Source organism: Seriola dumerili, unplaced genomic scaffold (genome assembly GCF_002260705.1).
Source record: "Seriola dumerili isolate Sdu_G_001 unplaced genomic scaffold, Sdu_1.0 BDQW01000290.1, whole genome shotgun sequence".
Classification (NCBI taxonomy): Eukaryota; Metazoa; Chordata; class Actinopteri; order Carangiformes; family Carangidae; genus Seriola; species Seriola dumerili.
Window position 1 is genome coordinate 3,813,888 of NW_019174545.1, and position 19,029 is coordinate 3,832,916.

General features: G+C 40.4%; 1 protein-coding gene across 2 annotated transcripts; it reads left to right on the forward strand.

Moving 5' to 3' along the window:
* Nucleotides 1-406: 406 nt before the first annotated feature.
* Nucleotides 407-17,218, forward strand: rnf122 (ring finger protein 122). Of its 2 annotated transcripts, none has more exons than XM_022757652.1 (6): nucleotides 407-816; nucleotides 6,561-6,717; nucleotides 14,815-14,860; nucleotides 14,947-14,988; nucleotides 15,127-15,209; nucleotides 15,984-17,218. In XM_022757652.1, the coding sequence occupies exons 1-6, from the start codon at nucleotides 792-794 to the stop codon at nucleotides 16,096-16,098; spliced, it is 468 nt and encodes a 155-aa protein (XP_022613373.1). In that variant the 5' UTR covers nucleotides 407-791; the 3' UTR covers nucleotides 16,099-17,218. The 2 variants fall into 2 exon arrangements, with proteins under 2 accessions (XP_022613373.1, XP_022613374.1); XM_022757653.1 differs by having other exon boundaries at nucleotides 15,130-15,209.
* The last annotated feature ends 1,811 nt before the right edge of the window (nucleotides 17,219-19,029 follow it).

The following is a 19,029-nucleotide window of genomic DNA, read 5'->3' on the forward strand; positions in this document are numbered from 1 at the left end:
CAATTAAATAGTCAGTCATCAGAATAGTGGCTGATTACATTTCTGATGATTGAATAATTGATTAAAGAATAGAAAGACAAAAGTGGGGCAGTGGGTGCCCATGGCTGATTTTTGCCCCAGGGCCTCTTAGAGGGCAAATGCGACCCTGCAAGAGAGAGAAGACTTGGACTCATAATCTAAAATCTTGCCCCTGATTTTGTCCCTTAATGAATAAACCTTGAAGACAGATATGTAGTAGTAACCGATGGTGATGGTGATGATGATCACTGGCAGAAAACACACGCCAGGCCGTCAAAACACACCCCGACCCAGGCAGGCTGAGGATTGGTTCTCGCTGCACGTCAGTAGCCTCTGCGGAGGGGCGGGAGCAGGGAAACCGAGCCACTGCTCTAGTTTCCCCCCTCTCACACAGATGCTGTTCACTGCCGCTGCTGGGTCAGGGTTACATGCCGTCTATTAATAATAACAGAGTCACAACAGCCACAGCGAGGAGAAGCTGGGGAAATCCACATCAACAGTTCTCCTTTTTGAGTCTGCGGGGACGAACGAGCGCCTAGATAATGTGACATAAACACGCTTCAACTTTTGCTTTTTTTTCACCTTTTTATTCGTCTTTTACGACCCTTTTTTTCAAACAGGTGCCATTGTCTCACTCAGCTTTCCCACTACTGGTACACGCTCACCGGCTCGACTTGGGCACTTTACTGCGGTCATCCATCTGCACAGGCGGCTGCGGCTTGTTGGTAAACACGAATCGGATCCCGCCGGCAAGGACTCCCTCTGGTGCATTGATGCACCCGTTCCAGTGGTGTAACGGTGAGCAGCAGTCATTTTTATACTGTTAGAGCTGTGTTTGTTACAGGCCTCTGTGATTCAAATGTGCAATATAGCCTGTTATTTATAGGGGAGTGAATTTCTGATGGCAGTCAGATTACAGAGCGAGACTGTAAGTCTTTGAATCACTCCAGTGTTTTCTAAATTTAGACATTTCCTGTCTGAGAAAAGACAATTTGCCGCACCTTCCTGCTAAAGGAAAACAAAATCACTACTTTTTAAAATAATAGCCTACTTAACAGTGAGTTTATAGTGCCCTACATTATCACTTATTAACAAAACTTAAATCACCTCAGTCCCAGGTTCAAGCTTCTCAGATGTGAGGATCTTTTCTTTGTTATATAGGACAGTAAACTGAATATCTGTTTTATTTTCAACTTTTGTTCAAACATAACAAGGTACTTGAACGCATCTCTTGGGCTGAGGGAAATTATAACAGGCGTTTTTCACAATTTTCTGACATTTTATGGACAAAAAGATTAAATAAGAAAAGGTAATCTGCAGATTACATTATAGTGTATTATAGACTAGTTGTTAAATGTTTTGTAAACTGCTTATAAAAGCTAAATAGGAGTACTTAAAGTAAAGTTATTCACTTATTAATTGTATTTTAATTTACCTAGGCTGCTTAATCAATATAATCCCGTATTATATCTAATTCCAATTGAGAGCCACACAAGGCCAGCCATTGTGCTCTCTGTGTAACATTTGCCACCCTGGGTAATCTTGTTTACACTGACTCACTCTATCTGCAGTCTCTCACTTACACGCTTCTTGGCCTTGACCAATTATCTACAAAAGTCTAAACAACTTCTCTGTCTTTTTTCAAACTGCCGTTTTTGCGTCCGGAGATGCGTCAGACGTGCTTAAAGAAAATGAGTCCTTTCATAGCAGTGAAATAGTGCGTCAGGGCTTCATTGTCACAGTGAGACCTGGTGAAGATGATGGATTAGTGGTCTCTTTCCTCTTTCCTTTGCCTTCGCCTGGTTGAGTGCAGCAGCCACAGCAGCCTCCTCGTTGGACTGTTGGTGGTGTTCAGACAAGAACAATTACTCCCTTTGTGCTGCTCAACTCCCCTGCTATTCATAGGGGAAATAGTACACGCACACACACAGTAACACAGTATCAAAGACTGACTATCTGCTGGAAAAATGAAGCAGTATCAGGCAGCCACAGCTCAGCGTCTGCTCTGTGTGTCACTTCATCTGTGATCGTGCCTATTTGTTCCAGTGTTTATACGTGACACATGTAGCACTTTTAATCATGTGATGGAGAGTTTTTGGGTCCAAGCTGCTTTCTTCCTGAAAACCAGTAGCAGCAGCAGCAGCAGCAGCAGCAGCAGCAGCCATGCAGGCAAGGCTTGAGTGTTTCCCCCCCATGTGAACTGCTGAATATTTGATGGGAAGTTCTGTCTTTAGTGCAAGCGGCAGCAGCAGCAGAAGAAGACGAAGCAGCTTTGTGTGAGTCTGGCGTATATAGGACAAAACCCCACCAGGCATCTCATAGGAGCTGTCAGGGAAGCTGCCATATTCGAGGTATTTTACAGCTCTGTCAAATCACACGGGGACTTTCCTGCCGTTCTGAACAACAACACAGGAATCTTTCACGGCTGAAACTCAACACGAGTGACTCAGATTCTCTCTGTCGTCAAAAATGAGAACTTTCGCTAGCTAGCCCTCATCCTTTTTCTGCATCTGCGACTCTTGGCGCCATGGCAACGGGGCGCCTCCTGAGTGTGCCAATATATAGGTCAGTGGTCATACAGGGCTCCTCCCAAAGCAAAATACCACATATAGCTGTCTGCCCTCCATGCATACAAACGTGTACGACGTGAGGGCACATACATACAGACAGTCGTGACATGATGAACACACACATAAAGACTTGAATACAAATGACCCAGATTTGGATTGTGAGTGTGCAGCAGCTTCACAGGTGATTTGTGCCATCAGCCGTGCAGTGACATGAATACATGAACAGAGACGTGTACTCCCCCCACACGCTGCGTGAGTCTCTTTGTCTGCTGGTGATCTTTGTGAAGCAGATTGTTCGACAAATGTAAACGTGATGGAGAAAATGAGGTCTACCCGCCTGTTTGCTTTCATGGTCACGTCTTCATGTGTCTCCAGCTGAGGCCATGCCCTCAGTGATATTCAGGGAATATGGAGGGTCTAACCACTCGTAAAGGAGGTTTCATTTTACAATATTGCAGGTTACACGTACATGTTGTTTTTTTTTAAGGGCTGATTCTGGACTCAATATCTAAGCGTTTGACTGTATATGAGGAAGGGAAACAGTCTGAAGAGGCTAAAACGCAGGAGCACATGTAGTGTAAAAAACAACTTAATTATGAAAGGGAAAGTCCTTTATTCCAAATTCCCCAAAAAAGTCCAAGTAATATCATCAAACTGCACTTACAGTATCTGAAGTAAAAGTAGCTACTTTAGGTGAAGCTAACTGCTTTACAGACAGTTTGCTAGTTTAGGGCAGTTGTTTCCAAGCTCATATATCAGCTGGTATTAGTTCACTGCAGACATACTGTGTTGGTATAGTTTATACATTTCAGCTGATAAATGTTTTGAAACACTGTCACCCTTCTCCAGTTTGTCCACCAGAGAGGAAGAGCAAAATTCTTTTTCAACTGTAAAATGTCTTGGACACATTATTGATTCTGTAAAGAAAATTAACATTGGCCGATATATCATTATTAGATTTTTTTTCTTACACTCAAATATAATTCCCAGTAATTGCCTCTGTTACGGTCCTGACCATATTATTGACTTATTCAATAATAATAATGGTAACAATATTAATTATCCCCTGTTCTTTTTCTGTATGACTGTTGTGTGACTGCTTTCCAGCAAAATCCAGCATCGGTCAGGCTTTAGGAGGGGTCGACGGAGGGGTCGAGGCCCTCCAAGGGGGCACAAGATTCATTTGAAGGGTCATATGATGATTAATGGGAGAGGAGAGAAGAAAAAACAAAATCCTGTAACATTTACTATATGTTTTTTTTTTTTTACTTTTCTTGGACCTGCGCAATTTTGTGAAACATCGACTAATTTGACCTTGTTAGGCCTCAAATAATCAGTTAGATAAAACCATCTGTGACATTTAATGAGACACTTTCGGTGGAACTGTTAACAACTAGTAGACTTACAAAATGTGACACTAAATAGACACTGATTTATTGTCAGGGGTCACACATCAAAAAGATGGGAACTACTGGTTTAATCTTTGACATTGTCTTATATTTTGGCTTATTACATGTGTTTTTATGTAAAATTTGAGTCTGAAATGTAGCATTAAATTGAAATATTCAAGTAAAGTACAAGTACCTGAAAATTGTACTTAAGTACAGTACTTAAGTAAAAGTACTTTAGGTCTTTATACTACAAATGTTGCTGGAGTTTTGACCTCTTCAGACTGTTCAAATGAAATCTGAAATCAAAAGGTATTTAGTATTCTCCACTGCAGTTAGATAAAATTTACAGAAAATATTATAAAAATAGATGAAATGTGTATTTTGACCCATGACCTGGGTATTCGTAAAATCCTGCCTGCAGCTCTGCACATGTGCTTCGGTCAGTTTGTGTTTAATTTACACTCCCATGTTGACGGTGTTGACGGAGGTTCAGGCAAACGCCGATGTCTCTGGTAATGATCGCTGAGTGAAATCATTTTGTGATGGAACTTGAACGTGCAGCCATCAGTGAAGAGCCTCAATTAATGGAGCATCACTGCTCATTCTGAGCGAGTGGAACGAAGAGGCGGGAAGTATTGATCCTCTCATACTGCAGCATCCACTGTGAGGCGGGAGAAATGTCAAATAGAAATGTCAACGTGTTACTTTGGCTGCAGGAGTGACTAGAAATACCAGGATCGATCAAAAAAAAACTGTGCCCCGAGAAAACAATACCTATCACAGGGAAATGAAATTTGTAAAGGTCTCCATCCGTCCATTCATTCCCTCATCCATCCTTCTATCTGTGTATTTATCTATCTGTCTGTCCATCCATCCATCACCTGCATTTCCATCCATGTGTCCAACTACCTATTCATTCATCCATTCATCGTCATTCATTCGTCTTTTCCTCCCCCCATATGTCCACGTGTCCACCCATTTGTCCATCCATGCATTTGTTTGTCCGACCATCCGTCCACCATCCATCCATTCACGTATCCACCTCTCCATCCATCATCCATTCATCCTTCCACATGTTCACCATCCACCTGTCTGCCCATCTGTCTGTCCATTTATCCATCCATCCATCCGTTCATCCGTTCATCCTTTCATCCGTCTATTTATTTTCTAAAATTTGAACTGTGCAGTTTCATACACCACAGTTTGTTTCTACAGTGAAAGTGTAGTGTTTCTTTCCTCCCCTTTGTGGCACACAGCCCCCTGAGAGGCCTGTGTCGGTGCCGATTCACTATCACTCACTGGGTTAGTGTGACCCTGATCTCACAAAGCCCACTCTCACATGCAGATACTCATTTCTCATTACTCATACAAGCACGTGGGCTCTCTGTATCTCTTTGTCTCTGCCTATCTAATCTACAATGGTTTCTCCCATGACTCCTTTGCTTGCACTCCAGGAATCCATGGTTCTTCTCAATGTATTTATACACAATAAACACAATCCATCAAATACTGGAAACTACACACATACTGCAACCTGTCCAAAGTCGTGCCACATTTGTTCTTAAATCTTCAGCGCAGACCACCGCTACAGTGATAATCCGTCTCCCAGTAAAACAAACACAGACAGCCCTGCAGGCACGCAGCTGGCCACCAACGTTGTTAGATGTTGATATCTGGTTGAATGTAGGTCGTGACCTCAGGTGGCCGAAGTTCAATGACTACTGCCAACGTCAATATGACATAGAATACTGATGATGTCGTTGATATTTTGCTGGTTTTAAGTGGTGTTGTTAAGTAACTGAAATCCAAACGTCACAACGTCTGTCCGACGTTAGAGTTCAAGATCTTACTGTTGTTACGTTGACGTCCAGTGCCTGCTTGGAGGAATGTAGCGTCAAAGCAGGAAGGATGAGATACAGGAGGGCAACTTTAATGGGAGAGCCATCAGTTCAACACATAAAAACATCACACTGCTGCATCTTTAATGTACTTCTATAGTCACCGGCAGTGTATATGGCTGAATCACCTCAATGGTGCCATTTTAATCAAATTGCACTCACTGATTCTCAGAGTGTTAGTGCTTTTTGTCTTGAAAACTATTTCATTTCAATTTAACAATAGATGGCTGACAAATATAATCTTTTCATCTATGGCTAACTGTTACTTTCTCATCTGTCCACTAATGCTTTTAAATGCACTGACCCTTTATCGGGCAAAGACATGTGGATCTGCTTTGTGAAGAGAGACATCCATTTTGCTTGGATACCGCATTAAGAGTGTTTTAATGCTGAAGTACAACATTGAAAAGGACTAATTTTCCATTACAGGAAAGTGCAGTCATTCTCTACCTCTTTCCCTCAACCTTTGTGTCTGTGTATGTGTGTGTTTGGAGGCAGACACAGCTACAGGTCTGACCCTCAGCTTCCCATGAGTGGCAGAGTATTTTAAAAAGAAGTATGTGCACTGTTGCATTCACTTGTGTTTTGAGACATATTCTTACACGTGGCAGTGTCAGGCCTCCACTCTTGACTATGTTCTTCCTGCAAATGTGTTTTTAAATCTTCCATATGTCTTTGTTTAGGGTGCTTCTGTGGTCTTGGACTGGTTTACGCCAACAAGTCGTGCACCATGCCGCCCATCACCTTCCAGGACCTGCCTCTGAACATCTACATGGTCATCTTCGGGACAGGCATCTTTGTCTTCATCCTGAGCCTCATCTTCTGCTGTTACTTTATCAGGTGAGGGGCAAAAACATATGTGGAGAAAAAACAAGAAAAGCAGGAGGTAGACACACAGGAAAAAGGTCCTGATGTGATGCCCAGATGTCATGAAGACAAAGTACTTGTTCAACTTCTAGCTACTGTTGCCTTCGCTCATCCACATCCCAGTATGCAAAGTGCACCTGACTATGGTAACCATTTATCTCAAACCTGCAAAGTTCACCATGTAGTCGGGTCAGATTGAGGTTGGATCATGTTCCCACCCCAAATAAACCTCTCTAGAGTTTGTTTGTGACCTAACTGAAACCACTTCCCTTAAAAGGTCTGTGTGTGGCTGTTTTGCTTTGCACTTTTGTATGACTGCTGTGAATCCTACCAAGAGAGGAAATGAACCAGAGTCTGATTCAGCCAGAATAAAATAGCACAGGTTTGAAAATGTGGAATATAAAGTAAATTGTGAACAAAGTGACATTTTCACCAAAATGATGATGATAATTCATCCTTAGGGGGGAACATATGTGTACCACATTTAATGGCAATCCATGCAATAGCTGTTGAGATATTTTAGTCTGGACCAAAGCTGTAGACCGACTGACACCCCTACAGTAAGGAGATTGTGTGTGTCTGCAGGCCAGAAACACAGTGAGGGAGGGAAGGAGGTATAAAAAAAGAGGAACAGGGTGACCTCCCCTGCCGCTGACAGTGAACTCCCTGATGAGCTGAGGGGACGTTTGTGTCTGAAGGACAGGATATGAGGCAACAGGAAGCAGACCATCACAATGTATGAGGACAGCAGTGAGGAAAACTGCAGAGAAACTCTGCTCAGAATAAACATCAGGAAACGTCAACACCTGCAGCAGGGTTTTTTTTTTTTTCTTTTTTATAGCTCTCTTTGGGTGACTGAGCATCTGTATTTGTCAAATTACCTGACATCTCCTAATGTGGTGTGCTATTTTTGGCATGAGACATGATTTTGAATTGCTCTCCAAACTGGCTGTGTTATCAAAATGTCAAACAATTAAAAGAAACGTGTCTGTTGGCTGGAGACATACATAGCCAGTGTGCCATCTGGAAAACATAGCAAAACACAAATGGAAATGTCAAAATGCAAATGAATGTCAGGAACAGTGGTAGCTGGTATCCAGTAGATATGTGGCTTTTCAGCTGAGTTTTGTACATTTTCCTCCTGTGCAGCTCATACTTTCTCTATAATTGGAGATAACTGAATCCTAGCAACTGCACCAAATGGAAATAATAATATCAACCAAACTACTGTTGTTCAAACATAAAAAAAAACTCTTTCAAGTTCATACTCAACCTCACAACACCAGCTGACAAAAAAATCTCCACACCACAAGTTGTATTTAGTAGCTGTTGTGGAGCTTTTTGATAGATATTTTCTAGGCCAACTACAGTAGTTTTTTTTTACTATTAAGATATTTAAAGTGACTATAATAGAATTTTTTAGGACAACAATGTATCAAATGATGATATGAAAACAATATGATGTAAAAGGGGTTGGTCATCGTGATGAACCATTACAGAGCTTTGTAGAGAGTTTCAGGTTATTTCCAGTGTCAACTTTACTGTTTCGGTTCATTCTAACTGCTCTTATAGTGTAGTTTTTGGCTAGAACATGCAGTTGTTTTCAGTAAAAAAGAAGCTCTATAACCCCCCTCTACCCTACCTACTTAGCACCACATGGCAGACAGACACAGTTAGAGACCAGCTGGTGAATACAGTGGAGCATTTAGCAGCTAGAGAACCTGAGGAGGAGCCTCAGGAGTTAGTGGAGACCAAAAACAGAACTAAAAGGGAAATGATTAGAAGACTTACATTCATCAGATGGCCATAGACATGACTCCAGATTGATGCTAATATTTCTCCTGTTCACATATCAACTTAAAAGGTAATGATATTTCATTGTCAACAGCTTGTTTCATCTGACACCAAGTGGCCAAAAAAATTGCAGGTTTAAATTTGAGTGTTGTTCGGCCAATAAATAAAAAAAAATAAAGGAATTGATGAAACAGTCTCACCCCAAGGTCCACTCAGCAGCTGTTCTGGAGCTGAGTGATCTCCATCAGCAGCAGATGGCATTTGCTCAGATGTCACAGAACTGTAGATAATCAATGTCTTTTTCCTTTTTTCCTGAGCATTTTAAGGACTTCTCGTGTATGTTGAGTTAAAAAAAAAACCCCATAAGATCGTGTGATATGATCAAAAGCTCAAAAACTCACTAAATGAACCTGTAGTTTCCAAAATCAGGAATGAACCTTCACCTTGAAGCCCACATCTATATCTATCTATAACTCCATCTGAAGATCATGATGAAGATCATGTGTAAAGAGAATGTGACAGGATGAAATTTGCCCAGTTAAAAGTGATCAGTATTTGGAGATCAAATATTTTAAGAAACAGAGAATCCCTATGTTTTAGCTCTTTGGCAAACCTCGAGTAAAATCTTTAAAAGACAGAAAATCAAGCATCAATTCAGAGCATGTTTTTTATCTTTGAGATATTTTTACACTGTAGTTACTACCAAGAGAAAAGAAAACCTTGCGAAAAAGTTGATTCAAATAGTATCAAATCAAACCAGAACACATCTCAGTATTTATCAAAGCCTAGGTGGTTGTGTTGGGGTCAGACAAATTTCTGTAATCATGGATGTTTTGTTTGGCCTGGGCTCACCACTAAATTGACCATCAACTCCGTCAGAAAAGCTTAGATCCTTCCTATTTCTTTTGAAGCACTTGCCTGTGAATCATATCCAGTGAGTCACTTCCTTTCAGCCCTATTAACACACACGGTAGTCTTGGGTAGGAGTGTGATTGTGAATTCATTTATAGACCGGGTGATTCATCAGATGAATACTGAGTGATGAATGCCATTCCCAGTTGGGGGCAGGTTTCCTATTATCTCTCACTCAGACTCTCTCTAGATCCTGTGTGTCAGGGAGTTTGTGATGTTTGATTTTAACATTATGGTGAAAAATCCAAGTCTGTCTCTATTCTTCTATGTAAGGATTCCTCCTTTAATTATATGCTGCAATTATATGTATATTATGTTATATGAAGTTTTCTAAAATGCCTTGAAATCAGGGTGAGGTTTGCCAAACATGATCCTTTGCTTTTGTGCTTATCCTTGCACAAAGTGGGGGTGTGGACGCAGCAGTACCTGCAACCACAGGGGCGCCAAAAGCACACACCAAAAATATCATATCTTTAATTATACCCCAATCTTCTCTGACACAGCTGGGTTTATAGTCAATAACAGAGCAGCTAGTCGGAGAGATATTTTGAGAACCACGAGGCACAGGGGCGAGCTGAGAGGGTTTTTAGCCAGACGATACATGGACTGAGGGCAGAGATATTAAGCTACCGGAGCGTCTCTCCCCAAATAAATTCACTGACTCATTTAATTACTGTCAGTGATCCTTGAGACTGGACTTGTGAAATCCCCTGAGGGTACATATCCCAATGCAACAGGCTGTTTCTACATCTTAATGTGGTCGCTCATTGGCCAACAGGAAATATGACAGGTTAATGTACCTACTCAAACCTCTTTTCGAAACCCATGCAGCCCCGTGACACTGAGAATGTTCATGCAGACATACAGTTTCTTAACCGCAGAGGATTGGAGGACAAACAGAGAGTGAGAAAAATAAAGTAACAGTCCTAAATGCTATAACAATAGAAACGGCAGGTTGGAGGTCACCTCAACCTGACACATGTGGACATAGAACATAGAAAGTGTTAGCAGGTCATTGTCTGTGTTTTTCAATCTGTGGAAAAAGGGGTTAGGGTTTTATCTTCCCTTTAGTCTGGTCTTCAGCAGCTGGAATGCAGCTCAATCAGATTGAGATCAGGTGATTGACTTGACCAGTCATGATTAATCCACATCTTTATACTGAAAAGCTTTTTGGTTGCTTTGGACGTATGTTTAGGATCATTGTCCTGCTGGATGATGAAATGTTTCCCAATTAGTCTTGATACATTTGGCTAAATCTGAATACCATGTCTGACAAATTGTGGTGGTGGCTTTGCATCATGAAATGTTCCTTTCATCATTATTGAGTTTTGTTCCATCAGTCCATGATCCAGAACTTAGAAACCATTTTCTTTGTATTTGTTTTTGGGCACTGCAGCCTGTCCTCATCTGGCATTAAATACCTGGCAGTCCTCCACATCACGGTTCAAAAACTGAGCTTCAATTGACAATTTCAAATTGTTCTGGGAGCAATGAAACTGTTACATTGTGGACTGGGTTCATTTAAACAGAGTGGGAGTCCATAGCCTTACTGCCAACTTGACCTATGGCCTCCAGCGCCCCACTGCTGGTATTTGGAAAGGGTCAGTAAAATCTGTGGAAAGAAGATTATTGTTTTCTACCCAGCACAACAAGGACAACGCCATGGATCAGTCCCAATCCCTACCCCCTCCCTCCCGCCTCACCTCTCAGAAATATCTCACAAAAGCTAAGGATGCAGATAAAAGGGATAGACGAGTGGCACCAAAATTTCCTGCCTATCCAAACAAAGCAAGGACAAGCTCTGTACAGTTAGCGTTACAGGGCATGCTGACATCTAGGACCACCTGGGTCCTTACCCCACACCCCCTTTCAGCTTACGTCTCCCTCTGCATACTGGGTATGGACCCACTGCTGTTGATCCAGCCCACCACAGACAGCGGGGAGCAGCTCCTATATCTGCCATTCCCATTTTAACCAGCATCAGGATGAACAAAGTGTACTCAAAGCGCACAGCTACTTTATCTAATCTGACTCTGGTTGTGCGTCAGCCACAGATTGTGTCACACAATGCTTTTAGTGCACTAAACTTAGCTTTATTAAATATCAGGCCTCTAGCTAGCAAGTCATTATTTATTAATGATTTTATTATCAAGAAAAATTGTATGTTTTTAACTGAAACTTTGTTAAATGAAAGCAATAGTGCAGCAGCGAGGTCAGCATCAAACTTCATTTCTTTGCTGCTGTCTCCAGCGGTGAGGAGCAACATCAATTTTAATTCTTGTTTCTATCACTTATATTCTTCTACTGAAGTTAGCATGCTAACTAGCTAGCCCCAGTCACACAGCAGAGAAAACTTACAATTATCCCCCTTAACTGTGTTGTCATAGTGGGGGATTTCAATATTCATTTTGATAATCCCAAAGGTGGCAGTGACAAAGATCTTTTGTACATCCTGGATAATTTTGGACTTTCCCAGCAGAACAAGGGACATAGTTTAGATCTAAATATTTCCAAAAGGTCAAAACATTTCTGAGGTTCCCCTTTCTGATCATTACTGTGTTTTCTTTTGTTGCAATTTTAATACATTGACTGACCTTGTGTCTGAATGGTACTATATAAACTTGCTTTGCCTTTTGAGGTTTACAAGGGGTTTAAATTTTGTGGTGAATCCTCTGATGTTATGATCATGAAGTCTCTTGATTGTTATCAAGGAAACATGTACGCCTACATCCTGGAGAGCATTCTTGACTTGATGTGCAGTCATAAAGAGGTTTTTCTTCACCATGTAAATGATTTTCTGCTCATTCACAAAAGATTTGTGTTCCTCAGTCAACTGGTTCGTTTGATATTTAATAGTTTTCCTGTTATCACCTGCTTTAAAAAAAAAAAAAAAAAAAAAAAAAAAAGTACCCAACTGTTGATTCTGGCAAACCAACTACCTTTGATATCTCTGTGAGAGAGTGAATGTAAATTACATCTCTCAACTCTCCATTGACTCTGAGCCACATTTTTTGTGCATGAACTAACATTGAAACGACACACAGTTGACCAAGAAACATTTAGTAGCCACGTGTGCATTTACTTTTGAACCCTTGCAATCTGGGCACTATCTGATAAAAGGGCTGTATCTCTCACATAGTTCTCTCTATATTGAGCTATATTGATTTAAACTCACTTAAATTAAAGCTGAGACTTGAGACTTTACTGCATTACTCCTAAAGAACAAAAATTAAGTAACTGTACAAATATTAACCTAACTCAAGATTTTATTGAAGTTTGTTGCCTTTCTTTATTTAGTGTTGAATATACAGTAATTGAGACAGAAAAACATTGTTTTGGTTGAGATTGTTACTATAAATCGGATTTCCCCAAAGATTTCTGCACCTATTATTATATTGTGTACTGTACACCTGTTGAATTCAATTGTTGCTTCATACAGTAAGAACGGGTCAATAGTAGCTGTATGACGATTTTCTATTCTTGCAAACCGGGCACAATAGCTGAACTGATCTCCGTTATGCCCCCCTTTCACCCACTTCACATCATTCTCCAGGCATGGGAAACCTCAGCACATGTAAAACGTGTATCCTTGCATTGTTCTACATGGAAGATTGTTAGCAGCAATCAGTGTAAACAATAAACCGAGTGACAAAAACAACGAATAACTTTCATTTCCTTACATTAAGCACCGACTCACTGACATTTTATTTTTTTATTTATTTTTTGTCTATTTTGAGGGGGATCAGATCACAAATAAACATTCTTCTTTCATCTCAGATGCTCTCGCTACATTTAGTTTCAGGACCAAATCACAAACAGTGATAGACATTTGAGTCTATGTTTAGTTGTGTAAAAACAGGAGGCCAAAAATAACCGCCTGAACAGACACGGCTCGCCAAGTGATAAAGATCTCCTCTCCATTGTTGGGTTTTGGGGTGGTGCAGGGATTCAAAGCAGCAACGTACTCATTAGCCATGTTTGTGTATATGTGTGCGTAAGTGTGTTTGTGTGTGTTTGTGTGTGTTAGTATGTGTGTATAGTTACATGATTAGTCAAGTGTGTTAACAATATGTGTGTGTGTGTTTGTGTGTGTGTGTGTCTGAGTGTGGTTGCAGGGGAACATGTATTTTTCCACAGATGTGTGGCCACTGTAGCTGTTAGAAAAGACAGTCAATTATCAAAGTCAACCCTGCAATTACACAGCTTCAGTTACACACAGTCCCATAATTTAACCACACAAACTTAAATCTTTGCCTGAATCAAATGACCTGCTGTTAAACTCAGCTTGGAATAAATATACAGACATCTTTATCTCTTAATAAACAAGTGGAAAGTGGTGGAAAGTAACTAAGCACATTAAAACACATGTACTATAACTGATTAGAAATAATATAAAGTACAATTTACTTTAAGTTTATTTAATGGCACAGTACTTTATCCACTACATTCCAGAAGGAACTGTTTTAGTTTTTAGTCAGCTATAGTTATGAGTTACTTTGCTAATTATGATTTTAAGTTTAGAAAAAATATGATGCTTATGTATAGATACAGATTAAACTACTCAAAAGTAAGGTAGTTGGTGCTTACATGTTAATGCTTTAATGATTTTTGATCTCTTGGCGGCAGAGGAAACACATTTTGAACACAACACTGAGATATTATCACCTTGGAAAGTTGATAAAGTGAACCTCTCAGAAAACAGTTGCTTATTTACACCTTCCACACTTACATTCCTCTGCAGTTGTGTGTTTGGCAACCTGGCAAATGCAAGTCAGCACCAAACAGCAGACAGACATAGTTAGCAACTAGCTGGTGAACATAGTGGAGCATTTAGCATCTTAAGAGCCAGATATTTCCTTCAGGACTTGGTGGAGACCAAAACAGAACTTAAAGGAGAATGAATACAGGAGTTAGATTTTTAAATGAAAAGCTAACGTTCTTCCGTACCTGCTGGATGTGTAAATAAGCAACTGTTTGCTAACAAGTTCGGATTGTGTTTACAGTTTGTTTCCATTGCCCCCAAGTGGCGAAGAAAATCAGTAAATGCAGGTTTAAGTACATTTTTTGTGATAATCCTACTGTAATTGTGAAATGGAAAGTAAAGTACATCAAAACTGTACAGTACTTGAGTTAATGTACTCAATTACATTACATCACCGAATTTTTCTTAAGCACATCTTAAGTACTTTATTGCAGAACTTTTATTTTTAATGGAGTGTTTTTGTATTGAGGTATTTCTACTTTTACTTGAGGAACGGATCCTCCATCATTTTAAAGAGGAAGTGAATGCAAAGTATGGTTGATTGAAGGCTCTACAAAAGTTCCAAAGTTATTTATTGGTGTTTTTCCTCTGTCCCTCCACAGCAAACTACGACACCAAGCCCAGAGTGAGCGGTTTGGATACAGAGAAGTAAGCATGACAAGTATACTTTGCACATTTTAAGGTCTAAATCAAAAGATCTTTATTTAACATATTTGGTTTTTGTTACTCTACAGGTAGTTTTAAAAGGAGATCCAAAAAAGTTGAATCTTCATGGGGTAAGAATGTGATTTACATGATTTCTTTTTTAACATTATTAGTGAGGAAACGGCTTGAAACTGATATTAAAAATGAGCCATGATAATTTCATCAAATGACTGTCTTCTCTCATTCTGTCCTGTCTGTCACTCACACAGCAGACATGCGCCGTGTGTCTGGAGGACTTCAAAGTGAAAGACGAGCTGGGAGTGTTGCCATGCCAACATGCTTTCCACAGGAAGTGAGTACAGGAGAGCTCTTGTTACCATTTTGCACCTGCTTAGGCTGGTTAAAATGAACACGGTTCAATCTGAAGTTCAGTGATAAGTAAGATGGATAAGTATTTTTGACTGCAGGAGTCCTTGTTCAACAGTACTTATATTCATTCATTTTTACATTTCATTTTCCTGCTCATTGCTAATAAGGATGAGAGAGCAGTGGTCAGGGCTATAACGTGTCCCAGCATGCACTGTGCAGATGGCAGGTAGTGCTAGTAGGAAGATCTTGTAGGGGAAGCATAGCTGATGTTTATTAGGTGTATTAAATTGTGGTCTACCTTTCCACCCTTTGGTCCTCTTGAACACGAGGAATAAAAAATAACTGAATTTATCTGACTTATTTAGTGCGCATTGAAGAGATATGTCACATGTCTGGTGCTTGGACCCTTTAGTTATGCCACGTTATACCAGGGTAGAAACCTGTACAGGAAACCCCCCATCAGATCAGATTAAACTACCCAACATTACACTGTATAAATTCAGAACACTATTTTACTCTTACTTTTACTTTTGATACTTTAAGTACATTTTGCTGCTAATTCTTTTACATTGGTAAAATCATGAATGCATTTAATGGAGTATTATATTGTTTGGTATGGCTGCTTTTACTTAAGTAAAAAGTATTTTGTTTTTTATTTGGCTTTTATTTTGATCAGTGTAACGTGTCAAAATGTGTAAGAGGACTCATGATCTCATGTTGCACACCTGGTGATGAGGGCCTGTGTTCTTCTGCACAGGTGTCTGGTAAAGTGGCTGGAGGTTCGCTGCGTCTGCCCCATGTGCAACAAACCCATAGCTGGCCCCCCTGAGCAGCACCACAGCATAGGGACTCTACTGGATGAACTGGTGTAACCTCTCAACACCTGCCAGCCTGGGTGGAGCAGCTGGTATAAGTTAGTGACCAACAGGGAGAGGGACACTGTTTTGCGGTTAAAACACGGCAAAACACCAACATGATGATAGTAAGTTGGGGTAACCTAGTTACCACCCGAAGGAAGACTCTGAAGGATGCTGTTGCCTAGCAACCATCTCTGAGATGGCAACACGACACCTTGTGGTGTCTGAGAGATTATCTCCAGCCACCCACACATCACTCCACCACTCTTCTTTCAACATCCCCCTCTCCACCCGATCCTTCACATCTTCTCTTGTTGCCTTGAGTGAGGTTAATGGCACCACTGGTGTGGAGGAGACACAGTTGAAATTTTCACAGCGATGTGGGCGAATGAGTCCGGAAGGATGACAGCACTTGGCAGGAGGCGCTGATCCCCTCTGAGCATGTATGAGTGATGTGTGTCACTGTGGGCACTGATATGAAATAATATCAATATTAGCTGTGGCTATTGATATTCTTGTCTGAATAAATTACAGTCAAGAAGCTGTGAAATTGATATTTTCTGCTCAGCATCCCCGGCGGTATAGCACGAGGACACGTTGACAGAAGTTACACTGCTAACAATACAGCAAAATCATGAACAAGAGTTTAACAAAGTTATTACTGTAGTGAAGACATAGACAGTGTTTGTTAAAACTGCTTTTGAGGGAACTTTTTTAAAAGACTTGGCCTACGATTATAAATTGAAGCCACACTGGGGAGGAAGTGCTGGAAAAGTTGGGTTCACACCTCATCAACTTGTAGCAAATTAATCAGTATTTTCATCGTCTTTCTCACAACGCAACTGATTTCTGCTGATACTTTAAACTGATACTGAGTGTAAAATCCATATTGGTGCCCACCCACAGTAGTATCATGTATGTTCTACATACTGCACATGCTCCAGTTGTTTTTTCCACCGGAGTGTTTTATTGTTCTGACATGTTTTTATTGTGTTAATGTATTTGAAAGGAACTGACTCCTCCTGCCTCTCACTGTAACAGTTTGGTTCTTTGTTGGAATTAGTTTTTGTTTTAGATATTGCACTTTAAATGCACACACACACACACACACACACACACACACACACACACACACACACACACACACACACACACACACACACACACACATACACACACACACACACACAAAACAATTTCCATGCGGCACAGCAGGTCCCTTCTTTTCAGGTGCGGTGAAGCTTTTATAAAAGTGAAGTATCATAGATGCTGCCTCACCTGAAAACAAGCAAAGTAGCATTATTTTTGTGGCATTATTTCTGGTGATTTTGTTTTACATTCCTTGGTTGTTGTTTTTTTTTGTTGTTACTTACAACGATTCAGAAAGCAAAGCACTGCCTAAATTGAGCACAAAACTCACAAAGCACATTGTCCAGATACACTAGGCGCCTGCACTGTAATTAAAAGCCAAACATGTACACACACACACACACACACACACACACACACACACACACACACATTTGGGGCTGTTGAATTCACACCCATGTGCCAAGAAAAGAAATGTAAAATGTCCTGTTGCATTTTCAACACGCGAGCAAGAGAAATGTTCTGGCCACATTCCACATTTTGTAATCTAACAGATGTAAATAACTTGAAACGATAATAAATACAGTTGTCTGTTTTGCGCAGCTGCTCTTGTTTTCTGATTTTCGATTAGTCATGTATGTGGCGCCACCATCAGGTGAAATAATGTATCTGGTTCTTAGTTGACGGTAGCAGCGTGCACAACTCCAAATGCTCCAGCAATGTGTCAGGTGCACAGTCGTTGCTATCTAAACAGAACAAACAGAATGCCAGTACTCAGATAAATAATAATAATCTTCCTGTTGAATGTTGGGAAAACAACAAATGCTTTTCAGCTATATCTGCAATATTTTACACTGTTTCAAAAATGTATGAAATTAGAAATAAACCAACAACAATATAATAAAAGGGAAATATACATGTTATTAGAACTCAAAATTTATGGTCAGAAAACTGTCAGGAAGCAAAAGCAAGACATAAAAAAAGACATAAAACAGACAAAGAGTAGTAAATAAAAATAGATTAAAAAAATAAATAAAACTAACAGATGTGTGTTTAACACCTGCGGCTTTTTAAAGATGTCCATAGGACCACATGTAAACAAACCAAAGATGTCTTGCTGAGGCACAAAGCACCTACATTTAGCCATATTCCTCTGGCGGCAAAAACTATTAATCAAATAAAGTCATGGAAGTAATATAATGAAAATAGGCTCTGTACTAAGACGAGAAACAAGTTTCACTCCTTCCCTGAAAACTTTGTCTCTTCCTTTAAAAAATATTTGACTTGAATTCTACATCATGTCCCTGTATAATAACAGTCTCATTTCAGAAACATTTTAACACAATGACAATGAATTATATTACCAAATCTCCATTTACAAGCAAAAACAAGGGAAACAAAGTGAACTTGGTGATTTAGAGGAGTCAGAGCTCAGAAGTCGACATCCGAATGAAAACAAGGACCATCTGTACGCTGCCTCATTAAATGTGCAAGACCCCGTCCTATTGGTGGGATCCAACTGGTACCTAGCTATTTCCCCAACAACAGATTGCAGGTGGCAGAGCATCGAAGTCTGAAGGGCATTCCTTACTCCGGTTGCCTTCTAATTAGACTTAAGGGCAGAGTGGCGGATCCTCGGAGGACCTGAGAGGGAATTCAGGATGAAGGCAGATGGTGTTAGATCTCCATAGGGATGCTAAGGGGGGGAAGACTGGGTCTGGTAGAAAAAAAAAAGTGAGGGGAGAGGGAGGTGCTGGGAAGAGGAGGAGACTGAGTGGAGAGAGGATGGGAGAGAGGAGGTCCTCAGTAGTCCAGTTTACTCCTATAAGGTCACTTCAGCCCTAAAATTGTGACAAG

Bases quoted from the DNA above. Each gene is read 5' to 3' on its own strand.
- rnf122 (XM_022757652.1), top strand. From the start codon at position 792: ATGCACCCGTTCCAGTGGTGTAACG. The intron at 14,861-14,946 runs GTAAGCATGACA...GTTACTCTACAG, and splicing joins AGCGGTTTGGATACAGAGAA to GTAGTTTTAAAAGGAGATCC. The intron at 15,210-15,983 runs GTGAGTACAGGA...TCTTCTGCACAG, and splicing joins CAACATGCTTTCCACAGGAA to GTGTCTGGTAAAGTGGCTGG.